Source organism: Rattus rattus, chromosome 1 (assembly GCF_011064425.1).
Source record: "Rattus rattus isolate New Zealand chromosome 1, Rrattus_CSIRO_v1, whole genome shotgun sequence".
Taxonomy (NCBI): Eukaryota; Metazoa; Chordata; class Mammalia; order Rodentia; family Muridae; genus Rattus; species Rattus rattus.
The window spans coordinates 128,485,038-128,508,826 of NC_046154.1; the positions used below are offsets into that span (position 1 = coordinate 128,485,038).

A 23,789-nucleotide genomic window follows, 5' to 3' on the forward strand; every position below is an offset into this window, starting at 1 on the left:
ATCCACATTTCATCCTACACAGGCAGATGCGGATATAGCTGTCACACAGACATATACCAAGCCACAGAGCTTTGGGGGTCAGACCCATTCTTTGTTCTTACAGTTGCTACGTCTTGCCTCTTTCACAAGAAACTTTCTGGAACGCTCTAGTCTGTCAGAATCAGCTAGCTCATCCTATCTAAGGGCTGCTAAATCTCTTATGATGGCTGTGTCACTCCCCTAAGTGCCTGCTCACTGCTTGCAAGTGCCAGGAGAACAAAGATACGATTGATAGACCTCCAGAGAAGTGGGAAGCCAGTCCACCGCGAGGGCCTTAGAAGAAACTTCTGGGTGTCTGCTCTTGCAGAATTTTCTCCTCCTTACCTAGCAGGGAACTCGAAAGCCCAACAGCCTCTTTGCAACACACAAAACTCCATCTGCACCCAGCAGCCCAGGGCAGTGCAGGAGAAAAGATGGTTCAGAGTTACTGCTCCTAGCCCACGCCCACACAAAGGATAGCCACTCTCTGAGAGCCCACAGAAACACTGGCTCCACAGAAAGCTGTGCAGCTGCCTGTTCACAGCAGAATCACAGCATTGCAGAAAAAGACAATTGACTTGAACTCAAAGTAGTAAATCGAAATTTTAACTGGCAAACTATCTAGTACTCCATGTTCCTAGCCAAGGTAAGCTTTGAACAAGATTACAAGAGATATACACTAGCCCATGCCCCAAACATTCATGTTGGCCACAAAACTTTATGCATGTTAAAAATACTTAAAAGTGTTCTATTCTGCATTCCTACTCTATAAAAATTTCAAATATTATTTTCTTGATTTATATGCAGCATATTTTCCTATTCAACTTTTCTGCAATATTTTGTGATTTTTTTTTTAAGTTTCCTATTTAGGAATTCTGAGTCATTTTAAAGCAGTAGTATTAACTGGTTCTTACTAAATCTGGATAACCATTTTTATTCAAACTTGAAAGGGTGATTCAATATAAATTTATCATACGTACAGACCTTGTTTAACACTACAATACACATGCTATGCTAAGATGCTCAATATTTAGCTTAAGCACATACCCTACTGGTATACATTTTCCCATGCCTAGGAGTGCTAAGATGGATTCTAGTATCAACCAGGGGAGGGGCCATAGCCTGATGATGCATGACCTTGGATGGCAAGCCACCAGCAATGCCAGCATGCTTGCCACACCCAGTATTAAGCCTCTGAAATGACTCCCTTGTGGCTTCTTTATTTTTATTTGTGTGGGGGTGGGGCAAGGTCACATCATGTAACTCAGGCTGTCCTTGAACTTATAATCCTCTTGCCTCAGCCTCCAGGAGTGCAGGCATTATAAGCATGCATCGTCACACTTGGCTTCCCTTTATTTTGTGTTCTAGCATGCGGCTTTGACAGCGAAAGATGAAAACCAGCATTGGATCGGGTAAGAAGCAACATAGGTAAGTATCTTTCTGGATGCTAAGAAGAATCATTTGTGATAGCTGTATTATAATGTGCTTTCAAGGCAACTGTCAGAGAAACTAGGTACAAGTCAACCGAAAAGTAAACTGGGAAAAGTTTTTGATTGTATGAAAAAGCATCAAACAACTAATGGCTGTTTAACAGATGGCCTTTTATGATACAGGAGCTGAGGAGCAAATGCTAACATGGGAACCAGAATCACCTGTCCACAGCCTCGCTTCTGCAACCCTGACATGAGATCACGGGAGCGAGCTCACCATCAACAGTGAGCGTGATCCATCAGCCCTTCCCCGTGTTCCCTCCCATGAACACATCTTTACAACCATGGGAAAGAAAGAGAAGAGAGAAGAAAAATAAAATATTTCCTTTTATTTTCTTAGGCACACGAGTGATTTGGGATACCAACTTTCAAGACATTGTAACTGTTTTGCTGTTAGAATCTGCTACTGTAAATCCCAGTCACCTTTGAGAACAGTCTGTAGCAATCACTGTGCAGTTCCGATGTACCAGGTTGCAAAGTCAACAGTATCTGTTCAATTTGTGAGTTTATTTGAACTCCTGAGTTTTAAATGTCCTAAGAAAGTAACTCCTCACCCCGTTTAAATGGCTTTTCAGTCTAAAGCAATGAACTTTAAAAATATATATCCTAAATACCTTATTATAAGAGAAACCAGAAACATCTGAGGATCCAGACAATCCAAGCCTGGGAGTAGCCTTCAGCGGCAACACTATCTCAGCTCCAAGGCCATCAACCCAGTTACAGCTGTTGTCTGGTTTCCCAATAAACTTTTTTCTCTTCGATGCTCCTTTCCTGTAAATGGCATCCATCTGCCACACAGGAAGGATCTATTGTACCAATGTGGCACAGACTAGCAGCTTTCAAGAACTGGAAAGGTCAGTCTCACGGACATCAAATTTAAGTCACAGTAACTTCCCCAGGAAGAGTCCAAATCGCCACCACGGGTTAACAGGTCTGGTGCTGGGGACGTGCATGTGTCTCAACCGTTTAGTTTGTTTACAGTGAGGGCAAATAAACAATGGATTCAATAGTTTTCCGAGAGGAAAGTGCATGAGCGTTGGGGAAAGCCACCGTGGAACATTAGCAGCCGGTTACAGTGCATCAAGGGTGAGTATGGCTGACTCTGAATATAAACTGAGAGTGAACATTCTGGCAACAGTGACTCGATAGCATGATTTTCACCAAGAGTACAGATTTCCATTTTTCACAGATCAGATGATGAAATAAAAGTGACATTAAAGCACAGTAAATATAAACATGGTTTTAAAAAGAGGTAATGCAACTTTGTCCAAGAGGCAATCTTAGGGAAGACAGAACACAGCGTTAACCAGAGTGAAAACTAGGTGGACTCTAAAGGAACATAAAGCAACATCAGACTGTAGTTTACCAATGTAAGGACACCATGTTTCACTTCCATGAACACGTACTGCCTAAACACTGCTGGAGGCAACGTGTGCCCAGAGCACTGCCTGGCAACTCCTGCTGTGTAAGCTCAAGGTACAGGGTTAGAGCCAGTGACCATGACAGGGCTATGTTGTACAGATTACAGTGAGTATAAATATAACCCAGCCACCAGCCACCGGACGCACCGATCAAATAACGTGGCAATCATGAAGGGCTGTTTACTGGTACCTTGGAAATGCTAAAGGAGGGAAAAGCACAGCTACATTAGAACTTTAGAAATTGTCAATCCATACTATTATAAAAGTTGATGATTTATTATATAAAATTATGATTGGCAGAATACAGAAAATTATTTCTTTTATCTTCACATATGTAATACAATTACCAGGGAAAGTGTTAACATTTGGAAGAAGTTATTACAAATTACCAAAAGGTACTCATTTGGTGAAGTCGTTCAAGTTACAAATGCTAAGTAAATATAATGCACTTCAAAATACACCAACTGTAAAACAAGCATGAAAACCGTGATCTTAAATAGTCCTTAACAAAAAGCAGCTGATAAGAAACACAAGAAAAAGTTTGCAAAGTCAGACTAAAAACAAGAACAAATCAAATATTTCCTTTATTGGGATGGTTAAACTAAATAAAACTAAACAGGCAGTGAGGACTCAAAGTATACATAGTTGTTTCTCTACTGATAACAAAGGTCTGGAGGCCAGGCATGCGCTGTAGACCAGGTGCCTTTGTCACAGTTACTCTGGTCTTCTACTGCTACTCAGAGGCGAAGGAATTTATGTATCAGGGAGGGAAGGAAAACAACCTGAACTGGGCAAAAACCTTGTATGTGAACACAATCAAAGTCATCTCTGGTGTTAAGCTAGAAAAATCTGCTTGCACAGGATTACTCTGTATGTCAGCAGCTACCAGGGCAATGGTTTTACTGCCAGGAAAAGGCAGCGGAGAGACTTCTGACAGGTTGGAACAGTCATAGAAAAGCCAAGTACTTAACAGAAAACGTTACCGTACTACTACAGTCTCATTTGTAACCAACAAAATCAACTATTCATTAAGTTTGCAATTAACTACTTCAAAAGTAAAGCTGATCAATGAGTGTTCGCTGTGTGAATCATGTTGGATTACTGTATGCTAAGTCCTAAGTGCTGTTAGCAAACACACATGCTCCGAGAAAAAGAACCGAGACAATTTCACATTTCAGAATTCCTGAGTCTCATCAGGGAAAAGGAATTATCAAAGCCCCAAACAAAACAGCAATAATACAGCAGATAGCACAAACATGGGCTTTTATTAATGTTTGTTTATAGTTTTAAAGCTGAAAACTATAGGGACATATATATTATAAGTACTTTACTGAAACTATAAACGTGATTTTAAAGCTTGTTTCTTTTTAACAAGGCGTTTTGACTAAACAAGGCCACCTGAATGACAACGTCAGAGATGGTAAGCCCACCATTTTATAGGAATAATATGTTAATTTCAAAGCCTAATTATTAATATAAAAGGGGGAAATGGTTTGGTAAGAGTGCTTTCGGACAGCCCTTGGATGAGGCCTAAAGGGTGAAAACAGGATAATCAAATAAGAATGCAGGCTCGACTTGTGAGTCGCCTGCTAAATAATGTCCCTTTCACTTTGCATATTACACAGTGAAAATAAAAGGGGTCTTAAGAGCACTTCAGTCCCACAATGTAGGATTTACGCTTGTACGCAAAGTTGTAAATGGCCCACAGTGACATAATGCTGACATACATTCGACCAAAGTACATCTATTCTCTTACAAGCAAGAAAAGTAAAGCGAAGTTTTCCTGCTTGAAACAAACAAGTGAACAATAAACAAAACAGTTTACCCTTCTGGACAGAATGCCAAAGCAAAGAACATCCAACAGTGAGCTACTGAGAACTGTACATTTTTACTCATCTTTAAAGACAGATGCACACAACTATTCATGGGCTTTATAAATAAAGATACTAAACAGAAAAAAAATTTGGGTTATTTCTCTGTTCATAAGTCCCAGCAATAAAATAATTCAAAAACACTAAAGTGCACACCTATAGGCCATTACAGGTATAACAAGGGGCAGCCAAAGCTGCATCTACATTTACAGACCCAGAAAATGATTCTTGCTTTTAGAAAATTGTGCAATTTAAAAACTAGTCAGTTTTGCTTGTGCCATAATACGACGGCACTTGTCTCTGCCATTAGGTAAGTGACTGCTAGGCCCGGACAGCAGAGTAGGCGCTCGACAATCACAGTTTGTAAGAATCATACAACATTGATTCCACCTCCAGAAAACGTGAGGGTCCTCTTGTTGTAGAAGGAAGAGCCACTGGGATTCGGTTGACTGCCTTTGACCAGAGAGGTTTTCAGTTCCATCTCACACGCGACGATAGCTGCATTCAATTCCACTTGAGCGCGATGAACTACGTAAAACATGAGGCCTATGCTGATAACAATCTGTGAATAGAAAGAAGGCCGGTCGGTCACCAATACCACACAAAGCCAGAGGGAGTGATTCAATGATGAGCAGTAAAAGGCTTCGTGTGGATGGCTCTTAAAGTGGAAGGCAGGGAGTCACACAGCTATTTTTAAGAGTTATTTGCGGTTAACTGAGCAACCGCTGTTCACTAAAATGGTAAGCTGGGCATTAGGAAAGTGGAATTCTAAATTCTGTAACTATTTTATTTCTCCTGAAAGAAATATATTTACTTTCTAAATATCATTTACTTTCTAAAAACTCAAGGTTTGATATTTTTCAATAGACTCTAATGCAATGTAAAGAAATAAAAACAGAGTTAGGAGAATGTGTGCTACAGGCTATGTGAGTAAGGCTATGCTAAATCTATGTAACACACTGAATTTATCTGTGGTAACTACTAGACCCAGGGCTATGGGAAGAACTTCGTTTTTTGAATGGGTAGGAGACACATGCTTTGCACTGACTTTCTCCAGCACGTACCAACTGCCTTCCTTAGTCTCAGAAGTGTAATAAAAGAGAGAGGAACGAACAGGATGTATGAGAAACACTTCTCAGGCTTCTCTATCTAAATGAATGGAGGTCAGAGGAGCAGCTTCCTACACAACACAAGCTTCTCTCCGCCATCTGCTGAAGAGCAGGCACAAGGTTCAGAACAGATTTCTTAGTAGAATGGAGTTTCCCACAGAGAAGCTTCTGGTGCTAAGAAGAAAGAGGCGTCTACTGAGGACACAGGCGGTCAGCACACACCAGCCTGTGCGGACAAATGAGGACGGCTTCATTTATTCCAAGCCAAAGGAGAGGAGGAAGATGACCATCGACCACTGGAGCTTGGAAAGAGTGGGAACGAGGAGAGGAAGCCTGTATCGAGGACTCCAGTGTTTCCCACCGACTCTGTGGTAAGTCTGACCTGGAAATCTTACAGAACAGATGAAACTTGGATATATGTTGCCTTCAGGAGTCTCCCTCTCTCCTCCACTTTAATTAAGTCCTGCATTAAATCCTTTCTGAAACCACGTGAGCTGCACCTAACATCAACAGACCAAACCAAGCATTGTTTCCATTTTTTTCTACAAACGCCTGAGCCAAGAATTATGAGATTTCCTTCCTGTAGTGTATGTCAAGCTTAAATATGCCCATTCAAACAAAAGAAGGGGTTAACAGGCTATCCCAGAAACCAGATGATTCTAGTTTTAGGAAGCACTAACAGTTACAGTTAAATAATTTACAAAGATGGCATGAAAGTATAGTTTCAGTAATGAAGACACGGTAAGCAATGAAGGAATTCACTCAAACTATTTCTATAAAGATATTTCAGATAGGTTTCTAATTTCTATGAAGGAGAAAATGATACATACTTAATCTATCTTTAAAAATCCCTTCAGAATGCATTATATGTCAGAATCTTTGTTGTACTTTGAAATGAACACAGACAGGGAATTATCCATAATATACTGTACAACACATACAAAATTTAACATTATGTATGTGATTAGCATGCTTATCCACAAAAAGCAAGCAAAATAAAAATTCTAAACCTAGATAAAAACCAATTCCTTGAACCGATTACAAATTTTTTGACAACAAAGCTTTCATACAAAGTCAAGGTACAGCATTTGACTTGTAATGATTTTAAAAACAAGCCCCATAAAAGAATCTTACTTTTATGATAATTTTCTTATGATTTTACAGGGGATATTCAATGCATCTGACCACACCCATGCATTTCCAGGAGTCCACACAATTGAAACTGTCATCCAAATATGAAGTAGAATTGAAACGACTATCTAAAGTGCAACAATTCTTCAACTGTGGTCAAGAAAACTTTAGGTTTAAATCAGTGAAACAAAGAAGAGTACAGACAACTCTTGGCCTTGCACTCACTCACCTGTAAACAAAAGACAAAATATCCACTAACACTTTGTTCTGCAATGACATCTTCCATCGTCCGTAGTGTGGTTCCCAAGTAAGAATTCAGAAGCTGGGTCGGAAGCAGTCCAACTGAAGACGCCATCAGATAGTTGGGTAAGGAAAGATCAGTAATCTAGAAAGTAGATTAAAGGTAACGATTTGTTTCAAGTACAAAGTCACATGTTTCTATAAACCTTATCACTGCTGTTATTTTAGAGAGCTAAAATATGGATGAAGCACCCAAACTTACGAACAATTATCAAGGGAATACTTGCAAACTATAGACTTAGAAGGAAATTTAAACAAGAATTTACCATTCTACTCTACTACTATTGAAAAGAATATTTAGCAACTAATTTTTCTTACCTCTAAGCAAAATCCACATAGATCAGTATGTAAAAACTTGAACAAGTCTCTCATATCTTATTAACTAAGCATCAACCCTCTTAAGTGGCAATGGGCTTATTCTACTCTGAAGCCAAGGAAGCCTGGAATGGTAGACTGCAGAGTTGAGAGCCCAAGGAATTACTGTCTCCATCATTCTCAGTGCAGAAATAGCAACACTGCCTATTTCTTGGTGTCTTCTGTGATATTTTTTCTTGTTATTAAAAAGAATGTACAAAGTCACAATGAACATATTCGTATATTAACATATGAAAGTCAAGAACCTGGGCAATCTTTTCCTAAAATACAGGCTACATCCTGCTTACTTCTTAGCAAACAGACTCTAGCAGACCAAATGAGAAATCACTTCTAAGATTAGGCCATGAAGGTCTTCCGTCTGCCCCTGAAGCAGGCTACCTGCAGTACTGTGAAAGTAGCTCCAGGGAGACTCGGGTGGACAGGACCTGATCTCAGCAGCCAAAAGATAGGAAAGGCCTGGAGCCTCCCAACAGCCACAAGAGTGAGCCTGGAAGGGGCCTCCCTGTCAATCAAGCTCAAGATGGCTGGGGGCCTGGCCCACATCTAACTGAGGATCAATGAATAAATTACGAGCTCCCAACTGCACAGAGATTCCTGGCCCACAGACAACACTACTAGGTTGTAGAGATCTGTTAAACAACAATATGCATCTCAGTTATTTTAGGATAGATCGCTAGGAAAGCAACTACTGAAACAGCAAACTTTTACACTATATTCCGAATCAGTCATAGACATTTGTACACTGCCAATAGTGCATGTGTCTGTCACGCTTATTAAGTAGTAAATGTTAATCTTTTGTAGCTTGATAAAGTTAAAATTATACCTTCCCATGGTACCATTTGTACTTTTTCATTTATATTGACACTTTTTTTGACAATTTTTAATTTTCATATATGACTTTGTTTGCTCATAGTGGCCTTACGTTCTCAGAATGTTATTCTTTTCTTATTCCTAAGTGCTCTTTACATATAAGGACACGTGTTGATCTATTACAGTTATCATACATTTTGTACGGTACTGTCCCTATACCCTAAAGTTTGAGACATGGTCTTACTATGTTGTCTAGATGTGCCTCAAATGCCTGGGTTCCTTGGCACCACAGTTCCTGGTATGAACTATAAGATCAACAGTTCATCTTATAGAAACACATAACTATAATCAAATGTAAGAGAACTATCGCTTTTACCTTCCTGAAGTCTTTTTTTTTCAGTTCTCTTAATGTTTTAATTATTTTTTCCTGCTTAGTTTGCCTTTTTAATACTCACCATTATGTAATTCCAGAATTAATTCATTTTAAAAGTAATGGCATGGATTTGTTCCTTTCCTTTCCCAGGAGCTAATTTCGCTACCATTGCACAATGGATAATCAATAGTTTCTTTATTTGCTTGTGGTTTCAGTATGAATTTCCCACCTCCTCCAAACCAAATTCATTATTGTTAAGAATTACATCTATTCTCACTACTTTTTCTTACAGATCATCTTGCTACTCAAAAAACTAAATTAAATTTTATAATTAATCTAGTTAGAGACGAAAAATCTGTGTTGAGAATCCTTATCCATAATTGTTTGAATAATTACTCAAAAAACTTAATAAATCTTTTACTGAAATTTATCCATATGTGATGCATTTGTCAGTTGAAGTTTAGCCATCTTCTATACTGTGGACATGACTTCCCCACACCCCCGTTTAGTTATTCTCGGTATTTAAGAATATCACTCATTGTAGAATTAATCTATAGTCACAAATGAACAGGAGATGTAGCATTATAGGGTTGGAAAGAATATTGCAGCAACAAGTTGCTAATTCATTTATCACTGAGCTGTAACTTTCCATTTAAGATGCCCTGACATTAGCTGAAAGAGACACAGAACAAGACTCTTCGAAGAATCAAGTGGTCAAGCACTCCACTACCTCAGACACAGAAAGGGCGCCTTGAGAAAGACAAGTGCAGAACACTAAGAGTAGAGAGAAATCAAAATTAGTTCTGGGAGCCTAGGCCAGGGGGCAGCTTTGTAGAAAAGGAGGTGGTGAGAACATACACAGAGGCCTAAGCACGGGTTTAGCAGGCATGGATGGGTGCAATGAGGAAGGCAGGTGTTCTGGGAAAAGGATCAAGAGAGACAAGGTGGGAGGTAGTAATGAAGTTGGCAGGACATCCTGGATTGTCCAGACACATGCAAGGGAATCTTGAACACTAAAGCCAGCAAAAGTAACTGAGATGAAACCTGGAGCAGATTGGTAAAGAGGACCAAGCCACTCAAATGAAAAGAACCAGGGCCTTTGATCATAGAAGCAGAGGGTCTTCTTTAGAAAACAAAACAAAAACAAACAAAAAACTAAAAAAAAAAAAAAAAAACCAGTGTTAAATGTATATAGTGGTAAAATAAGGCAAAAATGAGTGATAAAAATCCTGTGACACAGAACACATGAAACTCAAGAAGGATGACCAAAATGTGAATGCTTCACTCCTTCTTTAAAAGGTGAACAAGAATACCCTTGTCAGGGAATAGGGAGACAAAGTTTAGAACAGAGGCAGAAGGAACACCCATTCAGAGCCTGCCCCACATGTGGCCCATACATATACAGCCACCAAACTAGATAAGATGGATGAAGCAAAGAAGTGCAGGCTGACAGGAGCCGGATGTAGATCTCTCCTGAGAGACACAGCCAGAATACAGCAAATACATAGGCGTATGCCAAATGCCAGCAGCAAACCACTGAACTGAGAGATCGGGACCCCCGTTGAAGGAATCTTAGAAAGGGCTGAAAGAGCTTGAAGGAGCTCGAGACCCCATATGAACACCAATGCCAAGCAACCAGAGCTTCCAGGGACTAAGCCACTACCCAAAGACTATACATGGACTGACCCTGGGCTCCAACCACATAGGTAGCAATGAATATCCTAGTAAGAGCACCAGTGGAAGTGGAAGCCCTTGGTCCTGCCAAGACTGAACTCCCAGTGAACATGATTGTTGGCGTGATTGTTGGGGGAGGGTGGTAATGGGGGGAGGATGGGGAGGGGAACACCCATAGAGAAGGGGAGGGGAGGGGTTAGGGGGATGTTGGCCAGGAAACCAGGAAGGGGAATAACAATTGAAATGTAAATAAGAAATACTCAAGTTAATAAAGATGGAAAAAAAAAATCCTGTGACAGAGTTAACATGAAATTTATCAAAATTATATTTAAATATTAGGAGGCTGGAGAGGAAGCCAGAAGTTGGGAGTGATTGCTGCTCTCCTAAGAGACCAAATCTTGGTTCCCACATTGGAGTAGCTCCCCAAAGCCTGTAATTTCAGTTTCTGGAAATCTGATGCTCATTTCTGGCCTCCACGAGTACCCACATACACACTTAGCATAGACAGACAGACAGACAGACACACACACCAATTTTTATTTGTGTGTGTGTGTGTGTGTGTCTGTGTACAAACAGCTCAGTGGTTTAGAGAATGTACTGATCTTGCAGAGGACCCATATTTAGTTCCTGTCACCCACATTGGGCAGCTTGGGGATCCAAAGCCCTTTCTGGTCTTCTACAGGCACCTGGCACTCATGTATAAATACCAGCACATACAGACACACAGACATACAGACACACAGACATACAGACATGCACACACAATACCAGCACATACAGACATACACACATAATTTAAAAGATAAATCTTTAAAAGCACTGCGGTTACATTCCAAAATGTCCTAATATAAAACTTCAGCCTACAGTCTTAAATGTAATGCAGTATCTCTGAACAGAATTCATAATTAATATTCAGAGGACATCGAAAATATCCATGTTGGGAATGCTAATAGATTTCAGCAACAGGATAGACCTGGGCAGTCAGTCACTCTTTTAACATGACTACTGTCCAACATTAAATCAGAGTTCATCCAAATGTCAAGGATGAAGCCTTTTCATGAGGAAAAGTACCACACCACTTCCATCTATTGTTTATGTGAAGCTATCTAAGAGAAGCAAATGACAAACTTCAGATAATCACTTGGAACAGCTTTACTAATCAGTTCAGAGCTATTAATAACACTACTAGAGATAAGATTTCAAGTTATTTTAAAGTGGGATTTGAACAAGCACAAATCCTAGTCAGAACCTGCATTTTTCTAATCTTTGACAAACTCAAGTTCCTACAGAGCTCTCCCCAGCCTGCTCTCCCAAGTCTTTGCCCACAGAGTTTTAGATGTGTCTACTTGTCTATTTAGAGAGATAAAGATCCACACAGTGCACTGGGATTGCCACCTACCTAGAGTACGCTGGGACCCTGACATCACACTTATCCTCCAAATCCAAAGAGCCCATGGCAATCTCAACCTAGAACATCAGTTTTAGTTGGACAATTGCTATGGTCAGGACAGAAATTATGTGTGAGACTTTCAGAGATTATGAATGCCACCTGACAGACGTGTGTGTGTGTGTGTGTGTGTGTGTGTGTGTGTGTGTGTGTGCGCGCGCGCGTGCGTGCGTGCGTGCGTGTAAACATATTATACATTGGTAATATACTTTTAAATACTCATTTTTTTTATCTGTATGTATACACTATTGTTTTATCTGTACATGTGTGCCTGAGTTTCTGTGTGTGAGCTACAAATGGGCAGTACCTGAACAGGGCAGATTCCCTAGCTGGGGTCACAGGCGGCTGGACACTGCCCAGTGTGGGCGCTGGGAAGCAGACCCGCTGTAAGGGTAGTAGCTGCCATTTGTCCAGCACTGATGACACATAGTAATCCTCCAGAACTGCAGTGACTCCCCTGAAGAGCAGCTTGGAACCCACATTCTTCTGATGAGGGGCATACAATACTGTCCCTGGGGAATGCTGCCGCAGAAACAAGCTTATGTTTCTTACACAGGGCTTTACAAATTCTAACTTAAAACACTAAAACTTTATCAATATTACATAGAATAACTTGATATAGAATTAGTGAAAAGCATAAAAGTAATGTGTTCAAAAGACCTCGAATTTTACCTATAACTCCGTGAGTCTAATTGGGTTGGACAAATCACACCTTCTTGCGTTAAGTGCACTTCAAGGTTTGTGCATCAGTGGTATTGTTTAGACGATTACTATTAAGGTATTGCATGAGTTCTAAGTATAATATATTCAATATTGTACAGAAAAATCATGAATACCTACATTGCTTTTTATTAAAGACAAAAGAATTTAAAGTGACTATAGTTTCTCCTTTTCATCTACTTCGTGATATAATATGGACTTCACTGCATACATCCTCCATAAACTTACTGTTTCAGAAAGAGGGAGAAAGGGGCCAAACATAGTAGGTATTTTCATTCTTAGGAAACTGAAAAGTATTTCAGCTGGTTTAAGGACTGGGGAGTAGCCCAGTTTGTAGCTGCTCACACAGTATGCATGAAGCCATGGGGATCATCCAAAGCAAAGCATAAACTGACTGTAGGTCTGCATCTGTAATCCTAGCACATACGAGGTGGAGGCAGGAGGCTGGGTCTCAGGAGATCAAGGCCATCTTCCACTACAGAATGAATTCAAGACAAATGTCTGATACAGGAGATCCTGTCTCAAAAACCACAAACCAAACCAAAACACCAAAAGCAAATAAACTCCCTAAGTGTCATTTCCTCTTCATGCCTGTCCTTCGTTCCTCGTCAAGGTCAAAACCTCACCAGTCAGTCATACAGTAACATCTCATTCCTCACTCTTTCTACGACAACTTGTTAAACGCGTCTTCTAAGTGTCCATATACCACCTCATCAGATTCCCACTTAGTGTCTTCCTTTCCAATATGGATTGAGTCCTACAGAAACCTCTGCAAAATGCAAGCCTGATCCTCAGAAGGAATCAATTCCCCAGTCTGAGCTCCATCTCGTTTCGGCAGCCTGGCCTTTGACCATCTAAAGCTTTATGTCAGAGCTCCAGCCATATCTCAATGCTCTTAGCGCCTAGCACATGCTTTGCTTCTGGAAAGGATACTCAGGCTTCTTCCCACGCCCTTGACTGGGGCAACAGTCATTCACTAGCCAGTCAAAGATTCCCGAAGGAAACTGTTACCCAAAGACAATATGAAGTAAGTGCTCCAGTGGCTGTGATGGGCAGTTCTTGTCCCATCACACTGGACAGCAACTGAAGGTTCCACAGCTTATTGTCCCTGGCCCAGAATAAATTGTTTTTTTTATTATTCTCCTAGACCATTATGAAAAATACCTAATAAATATTAGCTGTAAATATATGCTAATTAGAAGCTAATTATATAAATCTCAAAACTGGTTTGTTTACAAATATGTAAACAACAGCTGATATTTATAAACAGCCTGAGATTAAAAAAAAAACAGTCTCCTTGTAATGGACTATTTAGAAATGCTCACCTAGCATACAGAAAACACTTTACCCAGGAAGTTACTATCAGAATATTTGCACCATATACCTAGAATGCTTGTTCCCCCTGGAATGGTCATGCCTTAGGATTTCTGACTTTAGGCTTGGACTTATTCACAGTTATTTATGTGTAGTATCTAGAACAACACTGAGTAAACAGTAGGCACATACTAATTACCTGCTAAATGGATATAGAATGGAAATTAAAAGTATTTCCAGTAACTTCTGGGTCAAAATTGAGATACTCTGATTAAGCGGCAACCTTGACAGTCCAGAGAAAAACCTTTTTACTAAAAAAATGTAGGACTCAGGGTAGGGATGAGGGCTGGGAGAGGTTCTACTCTTATCAGATAGAGAGGGCTTTAGAACAAAGGACCTCCTATTGACTGCTGTGGCTTGGCCATCTGATCACCTTCACATACGAAAACTTCACCAGCACCACATCCCTAAATTAGGAACCACTAACGGTTCCCAAGTAATCTAGAGATCAATGGTCCATTTAAGAATTTGATTAGCCCATAACACTGAATCCTCCTGTGGGGAGGGGAAGGGTACATCCTTATTAAACATAACCTCTAGAATACAAGGTGAAAATTCTTTACATAGCTTGATAAATTAAAGGTTTACCTTTTCTGTTCATTCAACAAAAATTGGTCAAATACCTTTCCCACATAAGGTCCAGCTCTAAACTGGAATTGAAAAAGGAGAGAGACGGGGACAGGTATGTGGTTATTAAAAGTCCTGGTACAGAATGACTGCACTGAGCAAGAGGAGGTCACAAAAATCATAACACCAACTGAGGAAACATAGATCAGCTAACTACGAAGCAAAGCAAAGGAGCCCAAAACAAGCTAATTGTTTTCTTGACCTGTACTTTTCAAGCTTTGTACGGAAACTTCTTTGTAAAGCAAGGGAGAAACCATGCTAAGAGAGCTTTCAGACCTCTCTACTTTTTTTTGTCTTTATTCCAGGAAGGGTTATTAAGACACTCCACATAGTGCTATGAGCTAGAGAAAGCTATGTGAAACTGAAGCACGTATACAGCAGAGACACCAGAGAAGCGTTTAGATAATCACAGAGCAGAGCGAGAGAACGGCGCTCCAAGGAAATAATGAAAGACAGCTGGCTGTCTCAGTGACACAGAAGGTCTGAGGATGTGGCTAAGATGCTATCTACCAACTCCCGTAAAGTGCACTGCTTCCCCCAGTTCTCTGTTCTGCAGGCCAAGTGCAGAAATCAGTTTATATTAATACATTGCCTCAGGACGAGTATCATAATCTATATCTCTGTTCCAGTCTACATCTGTATTCATAGCAAAGAACCAGAATTCCAGGAAATGACAACACTTTAAATAAAACACATTCCCACTAAGTTCTTTAGAAAAATTTAAAAGGTCATGTTAAGACCTTTCTACTCTTGACCATTTAGTAAGACAACTGGAGGCCAGATTCACCCAAGACTTCATCATGAACACAGTAGCTGACACAGAACTAGAAGCCCTGAGAGTTCCCAGGTTAAGGCAAAGATCACACTTATGGCTTTGGACTTGCCCAATTTTTAAAAATTAATTGTAATAGATGTAATTTCAGTTGTGAATTAAATTACTAAAAGAAACTCTTGTTGATAAATCAAATCCTAGGGAGATCTATTCAAGGGTTCTGCATGCTGTGTGCAGTTAGGTCTGTTTTAAGTTACGATGGCATCTTTGTGTGGCAGTGTTCCAGTCAGTATGGGCTTGTGCTCCCTGATCTCTCACTCACAATCAATCCAATGCACAAGCAAAGTCCTGCTGTGGCTGCTTCTACCCTTCTAAGAGTACACCAAACAACCGGAGAGTACAGGTACTCCCGAGACACTGGCTGAGTGGTGCTAATACTTAGTACTTTTACATATGCTTATTCTGTTTCTACTTTACACTCAATGCATACTACTTCCACTTAAATTGTTTTGTCTTGAGAAGATGACATACAGGCCTCTCTTCAGCAGCAGCAGCAGGAGCTGTGGCCTATTGGGTATTTTGTTGCACTGACTACAAAGCAGAAGTGGTTAAACTCTTTCCATTAAGTGTGAAGTAGTAAATATTTTAGGTTTCGTAGGGATATAGATAAGGGTCTGTCTCAACACTTGAACTTTGCTGTGTTTTCTCCAAAAATAAAAGCTACAAAGAATATATATCTGATGCCCAGCTGCCAAAGTCTGAGTTTCAGGCTGTTCACATGCACGATGCACTATGCTGCAGTATAATTTGCTGACCCTAATATTAACTCAACTCTGCAGAGCCCTGCACAATGTCTCACAGGAAAGAGTTCTAACAAGAGGCTCACTACAGAGGGTTAAGGACACCAGACCTCTAAGAAAGCTAGTTTTTCTTGCATCAACACAGAACCAGCCACTATCAGCCAGTTATGCTCCAACAGTTTTAACTGTAAGAAGAAGAAGAATGTTAAATAAGTAATTATGCATGAGCAACTGGTGCCCACTGTTTAATATGGGCAATGTAGACACTATTAAAAGGGAGCTCCATGCCTGTTGTGGGGATGCAGAGAACAGAGAGAAATAGTATATAATGACAACCATAACATACCATGGTTTTGCAGTAGATATTATTAAATGTTTTATAACACAAAGTATATATCCAAAAAAAGTACAACTTCCTTAAGACAACTAAGTAAATGTTAAAGCCAAGTCTGATTTAAGATTGTGGTGCTTGTCCTTTATAAAAGATTGATAATGTCTTCAACAACAGCTGTAAGGAAAATTAAGGGATACCATGCACATAAATCTGCTCTGTATGGGGATGTGGCACACAACGCGTAAGGCAATTTTGTACACTATATGTTTCTTTTAGTATTTAAGGTTAATGAAAAATATGTTTCAAACATTTAAGGTTAATGAAAATAAATTTTCCATGTACACTTGTTTGAGAGAAGAATCTACAGGAATTTTTGACTTTGTATTATTTTCCTTTGAGTAAAGTAAAAAAGTCTTTTAGGAACTCCTGTGGCACAGCCTTATGTCAGACTTATGAGGATTGGAAATACGATTATGAATTCCCTTACCCATACAACCTGCAATCTTGTAGTCTTGAGATTAAGACCACCATTTTACTGGAAATAACTTTAAAATACAAGTCTCCAAGGGGACCTCACAGAGCAGCCATTACAAGGACAATATCATGTTTATTCAGTGCAGGGTGTGATCTGATAGTCTGAAAAGACTTACCAAAGTGTTTCTTCTAAAAGACTTTAGAAACATTTTGTCTCCTGTACTTAGTACCAACAGTCCTTCACTGATCTAGAGTTCCTTTCAACTGGAAACAGAAAAGTGACACCTGAAGTTTCTAGTAGAGACAGGATTTCATTCGCTATATTTAAGTCATGTCTCCTTCTAAGGGTACCAAGGATTAAATAAATGAAGACATCAAAAGGTCAAAAGCCACTAAGTATAGATAGCAAAAAGAGGAACTAGTCAAGGGTAGGCACGATTCATTCTTGGGGAAAAGAGCACTTACCCGAGAATTCACAAAGGGTAGTAATCAGATCACATTTGTACTGCAGAGTTCAGTTTTGGATAAAGACGGGAGAACGTAAGCCTGAAGCAAGAAGCAGGGACCCTCGGTATGAGGTAAAGGTTCCTGAATCACAGCAGAGGCAGTAGGCTGGACTCAAGTGTCAGGAGGCAAACTTCACAGGACTCGGAACATGATTAACACCTGGTGTATGGAGAGCCTGCCAAGTGCCAGAGGCATGAAGACTACTCTAGCTGCTCTACTCCTCTCTCCGGCCGCCACATCAGCACTCCGGTGAAGGCAGTTATGACCTTGTAACTTGTTCAGGCCAGGAAAAAGTGAGATCCACTACAAAGGACACCTGAAAGTCCACAATTAATTAATTCACTAATCTCAGCAACCATGCTCATTTCTTAAAGTCAGTCATTTCTTAAAGTCTTGGTACAAATGACTTTTGTAAACTTGGTCAAAATTTAAGTTCATCGTACACAACTGCAAAATGGTAAAAGTTGACAGGCTGAGTAGCTGGGGATCTCAATGTGAACTCCAGTTTTAGAATCCCTCAACACGTAGAATTCAGTCATCTAGTATCTTTACTTTAAAAGTGAAGTCAATAAGCCACTACCCAAAGACTATACATGGACTGACCCTGGACTCTGACCTCGTAGGTAGCAATGAATATCCTAGTAAGAGCACCAATGGAAGGGGAAGCCCTGGGTCCTGCTAAGACTGAACCCCCAGTGAACTAGACTGTTGGGGAGAGGGCAGCAATGGGGGGAGGGTTGGGAGGGGAATACCCATAAGGAAGGGGAGGGGGGGATGTTTACCGGAAACCGGGAAAGGAATAACACTCGAAATGTATATAAGAAATACTCAAGTTAATAATAAAAAAAAAAAAAAAAAAAAAAAGTGAAGTCAAAGCTGGCTTTGGGGACTCACGAATGCAATAGGCAACTTATTCGCCCATGACCGCGTAGCTTGCTCAGGCCAGGAAAAACGAGATCACAAGGGACATTTAAAGCAGAAAATGCAGTTTCTCACTGACAGCAACCAAATGCAAAGTAATGGCTCTGCCAACCCAAATTCCAGAGACAGAACAACATAAGGCAGTGGGTCCTTCCCCAAAATTAACTTTGACACAACCCATATCAAGCAGAATAAACAAACCTTCCCTTTGGACCACCGAAAACTAGGGTTATCAAAACGGCATAATTAAGGCTACCATGAATAATCTAGTAAGAAACCGTACAAGTCATCTCAAATGTGTGTCCACGTAGGAGCCATACTCGGCAGCATGCAAACTGTAAGTTCCGAGATCTCTGTAATGTGCAGCGAGACCTGCAGATAGAGGATTTCATCAAAGACACTGTGAGAAAGTCCCAGGAGAAACGATGGGAGAGAAAAACCTAAGTACACACCTGAAGAATTTTATTTCTTACAGCTCACGGACCAATACTTTCTATTTGGAGAGTTATCAAGTGTTATGTGTAAGCTTACTAATCTCTTTCTAGCGTGCAAGGGAGAATTAAAAAATCATGGTTAATAGTTAGAAGCAAAGGAAACCCCCTTTCATCTTCAATATACTCAACTTTTACAAAACTATAACTACCTTGATCACCAACAATTGTATGGGGCAGGCAAAATAATGCCTTCAAAACATTAGCTTAGTAGACACTCATGACTCTACAGCATTTTGAAAATGAGGAAACAGGGATTTCACATAGGAGGAACCAAGCAAAGACTATTTTCAGAATCTGTGCTTTGTCTGACTTCTATACCTAAGTTCCTCTTTGAGCTAATATTATATTCATGGTCATTGAGAAAATGAGAAATCGTTTTCAAGTGGAGGGGGCGGTACTTTAGAAGACTCGATAAGAAGAAAAGTAGAGAACAAAAGAGTATGCCTGGCTAGGTGCGATTGGCATGAGGTCTAGAGGCACAACGATGATCTAGAAGGCAAAACAGAGAATTCGGGTTCAAGCCAACCTCACCCCACACTGTGTTTTCTCAATCTCACAGACCCTGAGCAAACACAGCCAACTACGTAGGTTGAAAGGGCCTCTGCTACGAGAAGACAGCCTAGGAGGATGTGGACCAACAGACCATGTCCAGAACTTCACGGCCCATCCTGCTTCTGTTTGTGCTTGAGAATTTTACAGCAACACACGCTACCATCGGCTGATTACATGTCTCAACCACTGCTCTGCCTCTGCCAGGTGACTCTAAAAGTTTCAGGATAATGAGGCGCTGTTGTCTCTTTCTGAAATGGTAACAATACCCTCTTGCAATAGAATTCTTTCTTCTTTTTCTCCTGATGCAGTTAATGCCAAAATGAAAGGCTCCTGACCCCTGTTAAACTCAACTACAAATTGAGTAACCTTATGAATTTAATATAAAAGAGACATTAGGAAAGGAAAAGGTTGTGATCAATACATATCCTCTCCAGTATCCGTGACTTTATTAGGTAGCAAATATCCCATGAGGAGACAGAGTGGGCTATAGGCTGGGGCGCTATCTAGGCCACAGGTCAGTTTGGCTCCAACGCTTCTTTACTTCCCAGGTGACTCTGGGCAAAAACAACAGACAGAGCAACCAGTAGCTAAACAACAAAATGCACACCAGTAGCCCATCAAACAAGACCCCACACTTTCCTCATCTTACAAACGGAAATTAAGGTGCAGAAAGAACAGACACCTTAGCCAAGGTCAGCAGACGCCGAAGACAGCAGGACTGCAGAGTACCAGCTCAGTGTTCCCATCTGCTGTAGGCAACAACTATTTGATTGTACAGTCACTTCTACCAGCTGAGGACGGAAGATCCCTGGAAGGAGTATCTCTCAACACACTACGCAGACAAGAAAAAGATGCAGGCTGCGATCACACTATCAGCATTAAACTCATGTTCCTGGTCATATCTCATAGCCTTGATACAGCTGATCTATTAAGGCTGATCACCATGTATGCTCATATTCCAGTGTGAAACAATAAAAGCTGAAGGGCTGAGGCCACACTTACTGCTGTTCCTCAGTACTTGCAGTTTCCTTTGATTTGATGGCGAATACCTAGGAATCACAGGTGCGAGCTCTAGTTTGCAGTCACTGAACGTGGGAAAGTCAGTCAGCTGGTCCTTTTCCACAAAAGTCAAGTCAAAGCTGGACACGGGGACCCATGCTGGTCACACAACACTAAGGGAGGTTAAGGCAGGAGAATCACTGCCTGTCTGAGGCCAGCCTGAGCTACACAGTGAGTTCTAGGACAGCCTGGGCTAGAGTTCGGGCCTGTCTTCAAACAAAACATACTTCAGATTAGGTTTCATAATTTGTCCTAAGGCCACAGAGTTCCCATCAGTGGTCGCTACCTCACCAGCAACATTTCTACCCTTAAATCTGGTGCTCCCTCCCTATAGAAACTCACTTTGTTTTATGAACCACCCAAGTGACTTCAAAATAGAATTCTAAACAAAGATAAACAGGATTCTCAGCTTTTACACAGTATTACAGCAAACTACTTTTAAGAAGCCTATTGCAAATTTAGGAAACTCCAAGAACTTGTGGTCTCAGCTGTCTCCTCCACTGCTAAAAAGAAAAGCGATCCACAGCCCCAATATGGCCAGAAACTTGAATCAAAACCCTGCTCCCAATGTATGCAGGGCAGAGAGAAGCTAGGGAAGTCAAGTCTCAAAGTCAAAAAGCTACCAAAGCCGCTTCAGACATGCAATTACAACAGGACACTCTCCTTTGCCTGTCTCCCCCAACCCAAGTTAAATGAGTACTTCACTTTTTCTTATCAAACTCATACACAAACACACGCACCGGGAAAAAATTAGTTCTTTAGCAGGTCTTTCAAGGGATTGTGTTATATGAATTTGTAGTATAATTTTTTTCAGGATGTCATAAAAAACGTCAATGACGCTCTGTTGGGTATCTGTCATACAGAGCGCCTCCTAGGGTGGTCACAAGGACTCTAAAAGACAAATTTGGAGAGTGGTCGAGAAAGAAAGGCCAAGGGGACCACTTACCGAAAACACTGCATTCTGAAGCCCAAAGGGTATGGGAGTCAGCCGGGCCAGCGCCACCACCTTCAGGCCGCTTCCTCCCTCCACGACACGGATAACGGCGCTCAGCTTGTCGCTGCTCTGGATCCTGGCGGCCACCCAGGCGGTGAGCAGCCGCTTGCAGACCACATGAGCAATAAAGGTGCCGATGAGGACGCCCACCACCATGAGCCCCATGCCTAGCACGAAGCCGTACAGGTAGCCGGCCGCCACATTAAGCACGATGTAGCCCCAGCCGCAGGGGAAGGAGACCACGATGAAGCCCACGACGAAGAGCAGGACACCGAGCAGCGAGTCGAGACTCTCCACCCAGAGCAGGAGGTGCTGCAGGTAGCGGCGGACCAGGGCCAGGGAAGCGAAGCACAGGGCGGCCAGCACGCACACCAGCACGAGGCTCCGGCACCAACAGGTGCTGCCGAGGCAGCAGCAGCGCCAGTTTCTCACCTCGGCCACCCCGACCACCACGCCGCCGCCGCTCCCGGGGCCGCCTGCCAACGCCCCGGCCGGCGCCGGCAAGTCCGAGGCCGCGGGCGGACCGTGGCGCTCCAGATAGGCGCCGAGCAGCGCGCCCGAGGCCGCCGCCGCAGCAGCAGCCGCGCTGGCCCCGCCCCCACGGGGAAGGCGGTCCTCCGAGCAGTCCCCTCCCGCTGTCCGCTCCGGTGCCCAGCGGCCCGACTGCTCCGCGCCGCCCGGCCGACCGGCGTGCTGCAAGGCCCGGGGCAGCGTGTGGAGCAGGCTTCCGCCGGGGTTCCGCATGCCTCGGCCTCAGCCGGCCAGTGTCTCCGCTCCCGCCGCGTCCCCCTGCCTGCGGCCTTCCATGGCACCCCGCACGCCAGGCCTCGGCTCCCTGCGTCCGCTTGCGGGGAGGGAACGGCCGGAGACAGACGGCAGCAGCGGCAGTCGAGACACGGTCCGACCGGGAGTCGGTGGAGTCTGGACCCCGCGCTCGCAGAGCCCGCCCCCTTGGCCCCGAGGGGCGGGGCACGCGCACAGGGGGCGGAGACATAGCTGGGTGGTGGGTCACGCCCCCGTGACGCCGGGCCGGGGCTGCGGTTGAGTGGCGAGGTACCCGCGTCTCTCTGGCAACGGAGTCCTCCGCTGCCAGGGCAGTAGAGTGAGGTGGAGGGAAGCCACGGGAAGCGGAAAGGGGACCCGGGGCTGCGCGCTCCCAGCTTCCATGGGCGCGCGCGTGCCTGCCTGCGTGTCAAAGACCCTTGGCCGCAGCTGCTGGAACTCTTGCCAAGTGCCTCTCTAGTGGTTTCCGATTGACCTCTCCTGCAAACCAACAGCGTGTCACTCTCATCCAAAGCTGTCTAGCGACTTTAGGGGAGGAGTTCTTGTCTGTTCTGAGGAGGCCAGATGTATGGTCCCAGAGATTAAGTCTCCCAGTGGGTTCTAGATAACTTGGTTGTTCAGGAGCCCAGGGAATTGGTTGTGAAGGGCCACTCTTCAGAAAATGTGTCTTCTAGTTCCTAATCCTTTCCTGAGTGCCAAGCACTGTGCTTGGAAAAAGATTCCTCCTCAGAAGACCTTTGTTAAGGGCTTCTGTTACCAGCCCTTTCAGGGCTATGTATAGATTTAAGACTGACATAGTGCTAGGAAAGCGAGATAAGGAATCAAGAATGCTATCTAGAGCTCTTATTTGAGGTAGTAAATAGATGGAAACATTGACCCAAGGAAAATATTATAAATGAGTTTGATGCATGAGAATTGAGATGTCCATATCACTAGCCAAATGTGGATTCGGTTAGATGTTTGAAAATAGGAATAACAGTGTTGGCATGAATTACCACTCCTAGAAATTTTGACATTGATACACAGGCAACAGTTAAAACCATGGTTATGGATGACTGAATGGTAATAGGTGTGCTAAATATTCTCTGTATTCTCAGTCATGGTAGACTGGCTTTTCTGTTTAGGCCTTGTGTTTGGGTCGGTCTGCACGACATATTCTGCCAAGTGAATTGTGACTAGCTTTTATATGCCTTCGGAAACCTTCCAAAATCCTTTTGCTCTTTGCCAGGTCACTTATCAATGTTCCAGAGACTGAGCTCTGCGACTTTTCATCTTGGGAAGGAAGATAGTGAAGAGTAAGAATCCCAGTTAGTTCTTGATGGAAATAGTGAGAAGAAAAACCACTGACATGTGAAAGTG

At 42.3% G+C, this 23,789-nt stretch overlaps 1 protein-coding gene across 1 annotated transcript; it reads right to left on the reverse strand.

Moving 5' to 3' along the window:
• Positions 1 to 1,817: 1,817 nt before the first annotated feature.
• Positions 1,818 to 22,592, reverse strand: Tmem64 (transmembrane protein 64). Its single transcript, XM_032905566.1, has 3 exons — positions 21,600 to 22,592; positions 7,270 to 7,425; positions 1,818 to 5,362 (listed from the first exon to the last, which is right to left on the reverse strand). The coding sequence occupies exons 1-3, from the start codon at positions 22,389 to 22,391 to the stop codon at positions 5,171 to 5,173; spliced, it is 1,140 nt and encodes a 379-aa protein (XP_032761457.1). The 5' UTR covers positions 22,392 to 22,592; the 3' UTR covers positions 1,818 to 5,170.
• Between the last annotated feature and the right edge of the window lie 1,197 nt (positions 22,593 to 23,789).

Bases quoted from the DNA above. Each gene is read 5' to 3' on its own strand.
- Tmem64 (XM_032905566.1), bottom strand. From the start codon at position 22,391: ATGCGGAACCCCGGCGGAAGCCTGCTCCACACGCTGCCCCGGGCCTTG. The intron at 7,426-21,599 runs GTAAGTGGTCCC...TCTACTTTCTAG, and splicing joins TTCAGAATGCAGTGTTTTCG to ATTACTGATCTTTCCTTACC. The intron at 5,363-7,269 runs GTGAGTGAGTGC...TTCTATTCACAG, and splicing joins ATTTTGTCTTTTGTTTACAG to ATTGTTATCAGCATAGGCCT.